The 14,667-nt window shown below is 42.2% G+C and overlaps 1 protein-coding gene across 1 annotated transcript in view; it reads right to left on the bottom strand.

The window, feature by feature from the left end:
- Nucleotides 1-14,667, bottom strand: part of nme7 (NME/NM23 family member 7) — a 33,622-nt gene that overhangs the window by 10,442 nt on the left and 8,513 nt on the right. The window contains exons 8-10 of the mRNA XM_083647906.1: nt 10,810-10,874; nt 9,705-9,773; nt 706-807 (exon numbers count right to left, since the gene is read on the bottom strand). Of these exons, the coding sequence (XP_083504032.1) occupies nt 706-807; nt 9,705-9,773; nt 10,810-10,874 (236 nt within the window). The remainder of the gene's footprint in view (nt 1-705; nt 808-9,704; nt 9,774-10,809; nt 10,875-14,667) is intronic.

Here is a 14,667-nt window from a genome sequence, read left to right as displayed (position 1 = left end):
CCACTCCCAATCAAGCCACTTTTTTCTGCCCTAAATACTGCAGTCTTACCTACCTTTATAAAGAAAAAAGACAAGGTACCAATAGTGATATTATTGGCCAATTTATCTAACCTGTTCAAAAAGTATGACAATGAATTAAATGTGTATTATAGTAGTAGAATATAATATTTTATTATTGATATTCTGTGAAATTAATCAAACAAAAATAAAATAACTTCATACTTGACTACTAATGTAAGTGCCTTCTCCTTGTGAGAAAAAAGAAAATCCAGTGAGAGTGTGACTGACAGCCAGTCATCCAATCATGACAATGTAATTTCCAGCTTGCATATCGCATACCGGATAACTATACACAGACACTTGACAACGTTGAACATGTTAATATGTTATATTTAAACTGGTTGAACACAAACAATTCATCCAAGTCATCACCTCTCGAGTCAATTCAAGTCAAGTCACGAGTCTTTAAATTCCAAGTCCAAGTCAAGTCTCAAGTCATTTATTTTTTGTCAAGTCAAGTCGCAAGTAATCAAAACAGGGACTCGAGTCGACTCGAGTCCAAGTCACCAAGTGTCAAGTCCCCATCTCTGCCTAGAACACACATCCATTCTTGAGGGGGCGTCTCTTTTACTTGTTGAACAATCGTCTAATCTAGAAAATGATAAGGAAATGGACAGTACTTTCTCATGATAAGCATTGACTCACTGGGTCAGCTGGCCCACAGAATTCCCGGAATGTCCTCGGTGTGTCGGTGCCACAGATCTCTAGGGCCATGCAGGGTCCAGAACACAGCTCAGTCACCATGCTCTGCCGGGGAAAGAGCGGGGATAGGTTTTCACATTACTGACTGCAGAATCTGTAGTAATCTGAAGACCAACATGTGTCTCAGCAGCTCAAAAACAAAATATAACAGTGGTGTAGGCGTGGGACCCCATGCACGACATCTCTTACAAGCACATAAGCACCCTATATGGATGGTAGCACCACATTATGATGACTGTTGATATTATATGTATGTTTCTCTTTCTTTTCATTTCCTTTGTCTGAGCTTGTTTTGTGTTTCGTTCATATATTGTTAAAAGTTTAAATAAAATATTAAAAAACAAACAGACAGTGGTGTAGGACCTTGACCACTGCACAAATAAGCAACTGGACAAACTTGAGTTTGAAAGCTCATAAGAATTTTGCTTTGAGGCCAGAATCATTCTATAAATCTTAAAGGCATCTTGAAGCATTGCAAATCTATACTATAATTCCAGGACTATCTGTATATGTCTGGACTTCAAACTTGGGGAGTGTGCTTAGGGCAGGGGTGGGCAACTATTTTTCATGGGGGGCCACATGAGAAATCCAGATTGTTGCCGGGGGCCGAACAAATATTGTCATGCCATAATGGATGGGCAACTTTGATGATAGAGAGGGCCACAAAAAAAGTCCTCGCTACCAGATTTTGCTGAGGGCTGAACGGCGCCAACGCGGAAAGATTGGGGCATTTGAAGCCAGGTTTAGAGGAATAACTAATTTTAAATTAACAGTTGTGATGTCATTATTCAGTCTTAACCACCAATATTTGATCCTTTTCTCACTCACTCCTATGTCACCACACTCTCCCTGCAGGGCTTGAAATTAACTTTTTTCACCACCTGCCAATATGGCTGCTAGATTTTAAAGTTACCAGCCAATTAGAATTTCCACTATCCAAAATGTTTTTCTTGAAATGAACCAGAATATGAGTGGGTTAATTTAAGCATAAGTATCAGTAAGTGGCCGGGATTCTCAAAGCCTGTGTTGAGGGTCACACGAACATGCACTCTTGAAGCTAAATAAATCCAAAACCAACAAGTTAATTATTTAAATTTCTACCTCAATGTAGAACAGCCATTTCTTACACATGAGATTACTTTTGGCCTTTTAGTCATAAAGATTATTGAAAGATATTCCATATTCCAGACTGAAATGCTATCACAGAAGAATATTGGCCAGAATGACATGAACATTTGGACACTTATTCAGCAGGTATCTTGCATGTTGCGTTCAGGTGCACTGTAAAAAAAAAAAAAAAAAAAAAAAAAAAACTTTTTTTGCAATTCCATCGCGGGCCACACAGGGGGCCGTATGTTGCCCATGTGTGCTTTATAGTAACGTTCAGTCAGAACTCATTTATAATTAAGCCCATAGTTAATGAACTAATCATGTACAAAACACACACACAGTCACATATTTTATATACTGTATATGTTGTAAGCCTAATTTTTGCCATCACAGCTGCTTTTTACATGTATGGGATAATACAGGCTAATATACAAGGTGTCCCAAGCTCTGAGTCATTATAAACTCAATTAGCTACAGAAGTCACATTCAGTCCTTGTATATTTCTCTCATGTGTTCATCATTCCTTTCCTCCTCTGTGTGTGTGTGATTGAGAAATGAGATGCAGGTGGTGTTCATCCTAATTGGCCTGGTCAGGTGTCAGATTGCTGCTGGCTGATTGGCTGGTGGAGAGCATTTAAGCCAGCTGATGCCATCCTGTCGCCCCTTGCTCTCCTCATTCCCAATGATGATGGCTGCTGTGTGACTGCTGTGTTCTGTCCGGTAGGAACTGTGTGTAGACCTACTTTAGTAGTTCTGCAGAACTTTATTAAGATGTGTCTTTATCTTGGTAGACCTGTGCAGTCTAAACTGTAAATAGTTACCTTCCAGATCTACACTTTTGTACACTGTAAATAACACTTACCCAAGTAGCAGAAAGTAGGGGGAGAAGCCCTTTAGTTTTTTGTAACATTTTCTGATGTTTATTTTGTAGGAGCTTATAGGTAAGACCTGTGTCTCATTTAATCCATCATTTTCTTTTCTTAGGTAAATTTAAGGTTGGGGATTAGTTTGATTGGTTAATTGTGTTGGGGCCATGCTGTGCTCTGAAACTAAACCTGCTACTTGTGAACTTGTGATGGTGGTTTGGCTGATCATCCTTGGGAGTGGGAAGAGTGGGGGCACTTTTGTGTTGCGGTCCGGTTCCCCGAGGCCGGTTCCTAACATAATTGGGTGCTCGTCTGCTTTTCTCATTCGTCAGCACGTCGTCTGTGTGTGTGTGTGTATATATATATTTTATGTTTGTCTGGTGGGCAGTTTTTGTGCAGGTGGTAAATGGTGTTAGTCAAGGTGCCTTTGCATGGAGCTGAGGAAGCTCATGGTGGTAAAGCTGGTGGAGAGGTTTGTTGGAGGAGGAGCCGGTCAGAGGGGACCAGTAAGACTGAGGAGGGGCGTGACGAGGCAGGGCTGTCAGTAGCACCGTTTCTCCTCTTTCTGTGTAGACTGCTACCCTACAAGAGTCTCCGTACATAGACTTGCCTGTTACTCTGACTCCCAAGCCGTCTAAATCAGCGATACAGACGTATTTACAAGTGTCACAGAAACATTTCAAAGCCACATATTGAGAAGAAGAGTTCATAGCTTCTCGACATGGGGGTTAGAAAGCTTGTCGCTGCTCATAAATGCCTCTTTTCATCTGAAGTCTGTGCTGGTGATATTTTTTACCGAGCTTTCGGCCAGAGTGGCGCTGTTGAGCGCTCTGACGGCTGGGAGCTCGAACCTGGAAAAAAATATCACCAGCACAGACTTCAGATGAAAAGAGGCATTTATGAGCAGCGTCGAGCTTTCTAACCCCGATGTCGAGAAGCGATGAACCCTTCTTCTCAATATGTGGCTTTGAAATGTTTCTGTGACACTTGTAAATACGTCTGTATCACTGATTTAGATGGCTTGGGAGTCAGAGTCACAGGCAAGTACGGAGACGGGACTCTTGTAGGGTAGCATAGTCTACACAGAAAGAGGAGAAACGGTGCTACTGACGTCCCTGCTTGTCACGCCCCTCCTCAGTCTTACTGGTCCCCTCTGACTGGCTCCACCTCCAACAAACATCTCCACCAGCTTTACCACCATGAGCTTCCTCAGCTCCATGCACACCATTTACCACCTGCACAAAGACTGCCCACCAGACAAACATATAAAATATATATATATATATATACGGTATATATATATATATATATATACACAGACGACGTGCTGACGAACGAGAAAAGCGGACGAGCCCCCAATTATGTTAGGAACCGGCCTCGGAACGGGACCACAACACAAAAGTGCCCCCACTCTTCCCACTCCCAAGGATGATCAGCCAAACCACCAACACAAGTTCACAAGTCGCAGGTTTAGTTTCAGAGGACAGCATGGCCCCAACAACAAACTAATCCCCAACCTAAAACTTAAGAAAAGGATGGATTAAATAAAAGACAGCTCTCACCTATAAGCTCCTACAAAATAAACATGAAAATGTTACAAAAAACTACCCTCCTACTTTACTTGGGTAAGATGTTAGTGTACAAAAGTGTAGAGCTGGAAGTAGCTATTTCCAGTTTAGACTGCACAGGTCCACCAAGATAACACATCTTAAAGTTCTGAAGAATGAAGTAGGCCTACACAGTTCCTACCTGACAGAACACAGCAAAGAGTACAATGAGTGGACTCATAGTTCAATTACACACTGAGGAAAGGAATGATGTGAACACATGACAGACCTTCACGCTAATAAAGTTTTGAATCACAGCCCCAAACTTTTATTTCATCAACTTCCTGTGTCTGCACTGTTAACTGGGTTTGGGGATGCCAGCCCTTGCAGTCATTGCCACCGATGATGGCTGCTCTGCTGACTCTTTCTTCTGTCAGGTAGGAACTGTGTGTAGGCCTACTTTGGTAGTTCTTTAGAACTTGAAGATCTGTCCTTGTCTAGGTAGACTTGTGCAGTCCAAACTGTAAATAGCTACCTTCCAAATCTATACTTTTTTTACACTAAATAACTCTTAGCCAAGTAGTAGGAGGGAGAAGCCCTTTAGTTTTGTAACATTCTCATGTTTATTTTGTAGGAGCTTACAGGTGAGAGCTGTGTCTATTTTTTTAATCCATCCTTTTCTTAGGTAAGTTTAAGGTTGGCGATTAGTTTGATTTGTTGATGTTGTGGCCATGCTGTGCTCTGAAACTAAACCCGCTACTTGTGAAGGTGGTTTGGCTGATCATCTTTGGGAGTGGGAAGAGTGGGGGCACTTTTGTGTTGCCGTCCCCTTCCCCGAGGCCGGTTCCTAACATAATTAGGGGGTCGCCCGCTTTTCTCGTTCGTCAGCACGTCGTCTGAGTATATATATATATTTTATATGTTTGTCTGGTGGGCAGTCTTTGTGCAGGTGGTAAATGGTGTGCATGGAGCTGAGGAAGCTCATGGTGGTAAAGCTGGTGGAGATGTTTGTTGGAGGAGGAGCCGGTCAGAGGGGACCAGTAAGACTGAGGAGGGGCGTGACAAGGCAGGGCCGTCAGTAGCACCGTTTCTCCTCTTTCTGTGTAGACTATGCTACCCTACAAGAGTCCCGTCTCCGTACATAGACTTGCCTGTGACTGACTCCCAAGCCGTCTAAATCAGTGATAGACGTATTTACAAGTGTCACAGAAACATTTCAAAGCCACATATTGAGAAGAAGGGTTCATCGCTTCTCGACGTCGGAGTTAGAAAGCTCGACGCTGCTCATAAATGCCTCTTTTCATCTGAAGTCTGTGCTGGTGATATTTTTTCCAGGTTAGAGCTCTCAGCCGTCACAGCGCCACTCTGGCCAACGGCTCGGTAAAAAATATCACCAGCACAGACTTCAGATGAAAAGAGGCATTTATGAGCAGCGTCGAGCTTTCTAACCCCGACGTCGAGAAGCTATGAACTCTTCTTCTCAATATGTGGCTTTGAAATGTTTCTGTGACACTTGTAAATACGTCTGTATCGCTGATTTAGACGGCTTGGGAGTCAGAGTGACAGGCAAGTCTATGTACGGAGACTCTTGTAGGGTAGCAGTCTACACAGAAAGGAGAAACGGTGCTACGACGGCCCTGCCTTGTCACGCCCCTCCTCAGTCTTACTGGTCCCCTCTGACCGGCTCCTCCTCCAACAAACATCTCCACCAGCTTTACCACCATGAGCTTCCTCAGCTCCATGCAAAGCCACCTTGACTAACACCATTTGCCACCTGCACAAAGACTGCCCACCAGACAAACATATAAAATATATATATATACACACACACACTCACAGACGACGTGGTGACGAATGAGAAAAGCAGACGAGCACCCAATTATGTTAGGAACCGGCCTCAGGGAACGGGACCGCAACACAAAAGTGCCCCCACTCTTCCCACTCCCAAGGATGATCAGCCAAACCACCATCACAAGTTCACAAGTAGCAGGTTTAGTTTCAGAGCACAGCATGGCCCCAACACAACTAACCAATCAAACTAATCCCCAACCTTAAATTTACCTAAGAAAAGAAAATGATGGATTAAATGAGACACAGGTCTTACCTATAAGCTCCTACAAAATAAACATCAGAAAATGTTACAAAAAACTAAAGGGCTTCTCCCCCTACTTTCTGCTACTTGGGTAAGTGTTATTTACAGTGTACAAAAGTGTAGATCTGGAAGGTAACTATTTACAGTTTAGACTGCATAGGTCTACCAAGATAAAGACACATCTTAATAAAGTTCTGCAGAACTACTAAAGTAGGTCTACACACAGTTCCAACCTGACAGAACACAGCAGTCAGCACAGCAGCCATCATCGTTGGGAATGAGGAGAGCAAGGGGCGACAGGATGGCATCAGCTGGCTTAAATGCTCTCCACCAGCCAATCAGCCAGCAGCAATCTGACACCTGACCAGGCCAATTAGGATGAACACCACCTGCAATTCATTTCTCAATCACACACACACAGAGGAGGAAAGGAATGATGAACACATGAGAGAAATATACAAGGACTGAATGTGAACATTAGCTTCTGTAGCTAATTGAGTTTATAATGACTCAGAGCTTGGGACACCTTGTATATTAGCCTGTATTATCCCATACATGTAAAAAGCAGCTGTGATGGCAAAAATTAGACTTACAACATATACAGTATATAAAATATGTGACTGTGTGTGTGTTTTGTACATGATTAGTTCATTAACTATGGGCTTAATTATAAATGAGTTCTGACTGAACGTTACTATAAAGCACACATGGGCAACATACGGCCCCCCTGTGTGGCGGGTATGTGTTAGAGGGTACACACAGGAAAATACTGTCACAGAGGACTAAGAGATGATTTACCATCTAAGGCAGGGGTGGGCAACTATTTTTCATGGGGGGCCACATGAGAAACCCAGATTGTTGCCGGGGGCCGAACAAATATTGTCATGCCGTAACCCATGGATGGGCAACTTTGATGATAGAGAGGGCCACAAAAAAATGTCCTCGCTACCAGATTTTGCTGAGGGCTGAACGGCGCCAGCACGAAAAATTTGGGGCATTTGAAGCCAGGTTTAGAGGAATAACTAATTTTAAATTAACAGTTGTGATGTCATTATTCAGTCTTAACCACCAATATTTGATCCTTTTCTCACTCACTCCTATGTCACCACACTCTCCCTGCAGGGCTTGAAATTAACTTTTTTCACCACCTGCCAATATGGCTGCTAGATTTTAAAGTTACCAGCCAATTAGAATTTCCACTAGCCGAAATGTTTTTCTTGAAATAAACCAGAATATGAGTGGGTTAATTTAAGCATAAGTATCAGTAAGTGGCCCGGGATTCTCAAAGCCTGTGTTGAGGGTCACACAAGAACAAAAATGCACTCTTGAAGCTAAATAAATCCAAAACCAACAAGTTAATTATTTAAATTTCTACTTCAATGTAGAACAGTCATTTCTTACACATGAGATTACTTTTAGCCTTTTAGTCATAAATATTATTGAAAGATATTCTATATTTCAGACTGAAATGCTATAACAGAAGAGTATTGCCCAGAATGACATGAACATTTGGACACTTATTCAGCGGGTATATTGCATGTTGCGTTCAAGTGCACTGTAAAAAAAAAAAAAAAAAAAAAAATTGCAATTCCATCGCGGGCCACACAGGGGGCGCCCGCGGGCCGTATGTTGCCCATGTATGGCTTAGGGGTACCTGACGGAGTGCAGTGCTTCATTTCGTGCAAATTAGGCATAGAACCACCTACTTCAATCCTGCCTCAAGACCCATCTCGTCTCCTCTGCCTTCTCTTGAGTCCCCCCACCCATTGCTGTGTGACTGTCTCATGTTTGTCCATTGTCTGTTGCACTATCAACATAAGTAAGAATTCTGAGTTTAATGTATTTTAATGGTTATGCGTTTATGCTCATGGCAGGTGGATTTCTCTGATAACCTTAGGCTATTGACATGATCAGTGACATCTTTCCTCACTCCTGTAAAATATACTTATAAACATAAATGTAAGTGAGGCATACAATTCAAGTTGAATGAAGAAATAATATCTGAATAAATTGCCATCTTAATACAGAACCAGAGCAAAAATAATGAGAGAAAAATGACTACACTATGAACAAGCATGGGTGCCTGGTTATGTCAGGAATATTATTTATTTTAGATATTTTAGATTTGTTTCCAGTGAGATATTACTGGGTTTATATAATGATTTTGTTGTTGTAAACATTACTGTTGCTGCTCTAGAAACATTTAGTTATATTTAATATATAAATAAATTCTAATCCTGTTCTGAATGTATTCTTTTTTATATATATAATTTTTAAAGCAATTATTTAGTCATGAAAAAGAACTGATAAGAGTATCGATAAAGCAAAACAGTAACGAGGGTTTCCAACTTCCACGATTGGAAGTTGAAAACCCTCATTACTGTTTTGCTTGCACCTGTGTTTATCCTGCCTTTTAGACACAAAATGGCCACTGTGAAAAGGGTCCATTAAGTCTACACTTTGATATATTGCACATGTGGGATGCAAACACAAACAGCCTGGACCATACCTGCCAACATTGGGCTGTGAAAAAGAGGGAGATTTTCTGGGGTATCGGTGAATGGCTTATCCTCAATGTACCCCCCCCCAGGGGGTACATTGAACTATTCATATTACTATGAACTATAGTAATAAGAATCATTAACTCTTTAATCACAACCAAATTGACCTTGGAATAGCAGTCTGAAGTACTCCTCTACCCGTCCAGCCCCTAACATGGGCTCAAAACAAAGTCGCTCATCCTGATCGCGACTCTTCTCGTCCCTGGTGCCACAATGGTGGAACGATCTCCCCCCTTCGGTCAGAACGTCCGAATCTCTGCCCATCTTTCGGCAGAGACTAAAAACTCACATTTTTAGGCTACACCTGGACCCTTCTTGAGCTAACATATTTCTCCCTCTTCTTAAAAAAAAGAAAACTAATGTTACTTATTCCTTCTCAAATTACTTTCTACAAAGTGTTACTCTAGTCCATCAAAAGGTCTTAGCTGTCAATGATTGTGTTGCATAGTTGCTTTCTGTACTGTTGACAAAATGTGATATCGTAAGTCGCTTTGGATAAAAGCGTCTGCTTAATGACATAATGTAATGTAATGTAATGAATGCATGCTAATTGTAGACTAGGCCAGGTAGCGGTCATAGATGACAGTTACTAGATGAGCCAGGATTCCATAACAATTAGAGGGCTTACGTCTAGGTGTTTTGCAACACCGGCCAAAACCTGTCCTTTGATTAAAAACAATAAAGTGAAACAACTGCAGTGCAGTTCAGTGGAGGTACTGTTTATGATGCCATAATAATGTAGTGTTCATACATGGTTCATACTCACAGGATACTCTGTTACAACCCCTTTGTAAACTTCGTAGAATTCTTCTGCATTGGCCCGGTCCATATTGAACTGTGGAAACAAAAATAGCAATCAAGAATAAAAAATTAGCAATTCAAAATTAAAGAATGGAATATGGAGATTGCACTTCTGGAAATTCATTCTGAAATAACAAAAGAGGACACAATGGAGGGAGAGCTCTTTAATCATCTCACTGTATGCATCTGTGCTTAGATTTGACAACAGCTCAATCATCATAAATGGCCTCATCCTTATATATTTTGTTTATACAAAATGAAAATGCCCATGAAAATGTATTACGTAATTTATTAAGAACATCAGGAAGATGAAGAATCACATCTTTGGAACCAAAGCACACTGGGGACTGCTGATATGCTGTAATTGTATCCATTATTAAACACACAATATACACTGCATGTGCTCACAGTGACAAAACTGTGATTGATTGATTTTTTCCTAGGGCCCACAATGTGCATCACATCCGATGTGGCAAAATGAATGGACATATTGTGCCACTCCACTAGCAGCACCAGGACAGATGCATTGACAATTGTGAAAGGTCACTCAGTGTTCGCAGCAGTGATGCTGAGTTCGATTATGAGGTCAGGTTAGATCAGATCAGAGAAGCCAATACCGTATGCCCTTTAGTTACAGAGTAAATCTAATTTGCATGGGGACAGCTATTACTACTATAGCGTCAATGGGGTGGCGTTCTGAGCATGCTCAGTTGAGCAATTGTGTGGCCACCACTCGACAATGACAATGACGTCATCGCTCTGGCCACCAATCGACGATTGTGGGCCTGGGGCCCACAGGAAGGAAGGAAGGGAGGAAGGAAGGAAGGAAGGAAGGAAGGAGGGAAGGAGGGACGGACGGACACACACACACACACACACACGCACACACTCACACACACTCACACACGGTGTTGCCTTTATGTCGGTGCTCATCCCGTGCCTGAATGGACATCCCGTGTCAGAACGGACACACATGTCGCTGCACCACTTTGAAAAAGGGTATGATACAGTTTCCACCATGCCAAAGCATGAGCAGAGAGGGATTCATCAATTATTTGTTAACCTCTTACCATCTGAAGGGCTGAGATTTCAAATCCAGCTGCAGATATTGAGTTCAGGATCTTGCCAGTCAGGCCTGTGAACACATCAAGTATAATGTCAGCTAACTGGACTGGGAGCATGACAATACAACAATTGACCTGGTTGACACAGATTGTAATAATTAACTATTAACTTAATTAATAACTATGAACTATAGTAATAAGAATCATTAACTCTTTAATCACAACCAAATTGACCTTGGAATAGCAGTCTGAAGTACCGGCCTGAATGAGTATGAATGATTGTGCTATGTAGTTGGTATGAAGCCGTTATAATGCTCTTATTCAGACATTAGGAATGCTATGTGTTCTATTGAAACGTTCCCAGGCTGTAGTGTCTCCTGTGGATGGACAAAAATACAGCGAGATTGCTTTTCAGATGGTTGTGCTATTAGAGGAGAGGAGACATTATTCCTGTACAGGGAGTCAAGGTTAGACTGTTGCAGACACACAAAACTGAAAGAGGGTGCTAGCCTCATACTCTTCTAATAAAATGTAGCCATATCTTTCAGGATATCGAGTCTACATTTTACATTATTGAATGAATTGATTTCGACATTTTCATTTTAAAAGTACAGCAGCTCCGCCAAGGCATGGCCTGCATATCAAAAGGAAACATGAGGATAACACAGTAAAGCCCAGAGCCATATTTCCATTGTGGTCCCTGTACATTCCTACATGCTGCTGTGTGTACATCATAATGTACAGTTTCTATATGAACCGGAACAGGTGCTACACCTGGTTCTCTATCAATCTCTCCATTTCTCTCTCAACCACATAAGCATTCTGTCACACTCCAGCTTTCTGTGTGTTAGGCCTAAGTTGCCCCCCCCCCCCTCCACCACCCACCCCCTTGTGTCCTCTCTGCCCTCCCAAGCAGCACCCAACTGCCTGCCCAGGCACACGCACTACAGCTCCCATAAGCAGCTGGTACTGTTGCTAGGAGATCTGGGTGCCTGGCAACAGATGCTTCTCTATTCCAGTCATTACCCAGCGCAATTTCAGCCATGATGTCACCGTTGTGGTGGTAGCTGTACATCCTAGACAGCACAAGCTCTCCTCACAATTGAACTTCAAGGTAAATCAAAGCAAGCTTTTGCTACAACTGGCATTTGAATTGATTGCCAATCCCAGTTTGTGTTCAATTGAGCGAGCACTTCAGGCTGGATTAGTATTCTCAGCTCAGCTCGAAGGTCAATATTGTATCGACAGATTGAAATAGTGAGACAGTACAGTAAGATGTAACCCCTCTTTAATCTTGATTTATAAGGACTGAGAGCAATGCTCACTTTTTCAGGAGTGCCCTGTTCACATTCAGTGTGAATTTCGCACACACGCACCCACACACACACACGCACGCGCGCGCACGCACACGCACACACACACACACACTCACACACACACACACACACACACACACACACACACACACACACACACACACACACACACACACACACACACACACACACACACACACACACACACCAGTACAACAACAATCTGATCTGCTGGACACTGCTCAGCTCCACTGGAGTAGAGCCATGCATAGAGCCTGAGGGGCCCCGGGGCCCGGCGGGCCGATTTTCACATCACTAGCTATGGCCGGGCCTGGGCCTGGGCCTGCCTGTTTTTTGACGTTTGAACTGAGACATTGTGGTATTTTAGTGTTTTAATGCACTTTCTTGTATAGTGTTGATTTGATAGGCTTAGGCTATCCGAAATTGATCAAACATAAGGTTTGGGGGTAGGGCCGGGGCCGGGCTTGGCCCCGAAATTCTGATAAGCCATAGGGCTCACATCGGGCTCGGGCCTAGATCTGGGGCCCGTGCAGTGCTCTACACTGGAGAGTTCGGGACTAAGGGCCTTGCTCAAGGGCACCTCAGTGGTGGTAATGAGCTGCTTTTTCACTTTCCCCACCCAGATTTATCCTGCCAACCATGGGGATTGAACCGACGACCTTCTGGTCACAAGCTCGCTTCTCTAACCTTGAGGCCACCATTGCCCCCTGCATCCAAATGCTAGTCATCATAAATTATTCCCCTAAAATTAGGCCAACTGTAAAATTGCATCACTCATTTACTTTGAATTTAAAAGAGAGAGACTGGAGCAGTTAACGGCAGTACTTAGATAAGATAAGAATACTAAAATAATAAATCTGCAATAAAAAGCTGAAAAGATGTGAATGTTTCCTTTGAACGAGTTGCAACCAGATTAGTCGGCTATGAGTTCTGGTCATAAAGGTAAACCAGATAACAATGGGGGACATGAGGACATGGCATGGTATCTCTGAATTCCATATCTTTGAAAAAAAAGGCATGTGTGCTACTTGGCTGACTCCTGTAAGGATTAAACCATAAACATGTTAATGAGTGGCCAAATTATCACACGGAATTCAATGCTAACTCTTTGGACTAACCCGAGTACCGACAAAGGAATTTACGGTACTCAAGTCAAATGACTTTGCTGTCATTTCTGGGTGGCAAAAGTATTAGGGCAGTTGTGTGAAACTGGTTCTTTTTGGAGTCTACTCATTGCGCACTGAGCTGAAAATATAAAACAATATTGTGCTTTCAAATATTTTTTTAATATTTGGCTACAAACCCGTAGTAATTCAATGTCAGATTGTTACAAAACCCCGTCCCTTAAGAACTGTCTTGGTCAGGAGTAAATTCCACACCAGTGTAAATCGTAAAAAGGTCAACTTTGAGCACCCAAGCAGTATTTTGGACTTCTTCTTTTTCAAGTAATCATAGAAAATACCTATACCTGTATCAGAGAGTCAGTGTGTCATGGAGGCTCATTAGAAAAATATATATAGCCAAGCCCTCCCCTAGCCTAAATGAACAACCCATTAAAAAAAGGTTCATAACTGCATGTGCAGCAAACCTTTATGGCTACTATTTTTCTAATTCCAAAACAATCTTAGTTTTCACTGAACAACTTTTATCCTGATTCTTGTACAAGAGCTTGTTTCTCACAAAAAATTCACTAACTTTCTTTTTAAATCACTGCCATCCTAATGGGAGAGCAGCCAGCCCTCTACCCTTGGATCCCCCACCCCCCCCCCCCACCACACACTTTATCGAGAAACACAGTGAGAAGGCTTAAAGCAATTTTCCACTTAGTTTTAACATGGGGTTATTTGGCTCTTGAGCACCATGAAAACCAGAACATAAAACTACTCAGCAAGATTAGATGCAGCTCGGATGAGTTTCTCACATTCAGATTTCTACTTCCCATTCATTTGAATGAGGAAAATATGAATGAAAACTTACATTTATCACGTTGGTGAACAGATTCAATCATTAATTTTGATGCCATCACTGTTTTGAAGGACCTTACTATTGCAGCTGATTGTGTGTTCAACAATTGCTCAATTATGTGCAGCATGCAAAATAAAGCATGGCTATGTTTAGGATAGTTTTACTGGGTCCTACAGTGATTCCCAAACTGTGGTCCGCGGACTGCCAGGGGCTCCGCCTGGTGGTCCAGCAGAGCATTGCATTTTTTTTTATAGAGCACCGCAGGAATGAGTCGGAAGTAGCCAATCGCCGCCATGCTGGTTGGTAAGGAGAAAAGGCAATGGGATTTTTGTATGGGGATTTTGGTTAAATGCATGAAATAAAGTCTGTGGTTAACACAAGCTTATGGGAGTGGAAATTTGAGTTCAGAAAGATACTCTTCACAAATGAGGACCACTTTCATGACTTTTGAAGCGTAAATGCGCAAAATGCTTCAAGCCAGGGTGAGTTTCTGGTATCATATGAAGCTAGAAGACCTAAGGCATCGATTGGTACCAACCATATCATGCTAGCTTCTCAGGAA

The sequence above is a fragment of the Poromitra crassiceps genome (assembly GCF_964638095.1).
Source record: "Poromitra crassiceps genome assembly, chromosome: 12".
Taxonomy (NCBI): Eukaryota; Metazoa; Chordata; class Actinopteri; order Beryciformes; family Melamphaidae; genus Poromitra; species Poromitra crassiceps.
This window is presented reverse-complemented; position numbering and strand designations above follow the sequence as displayed.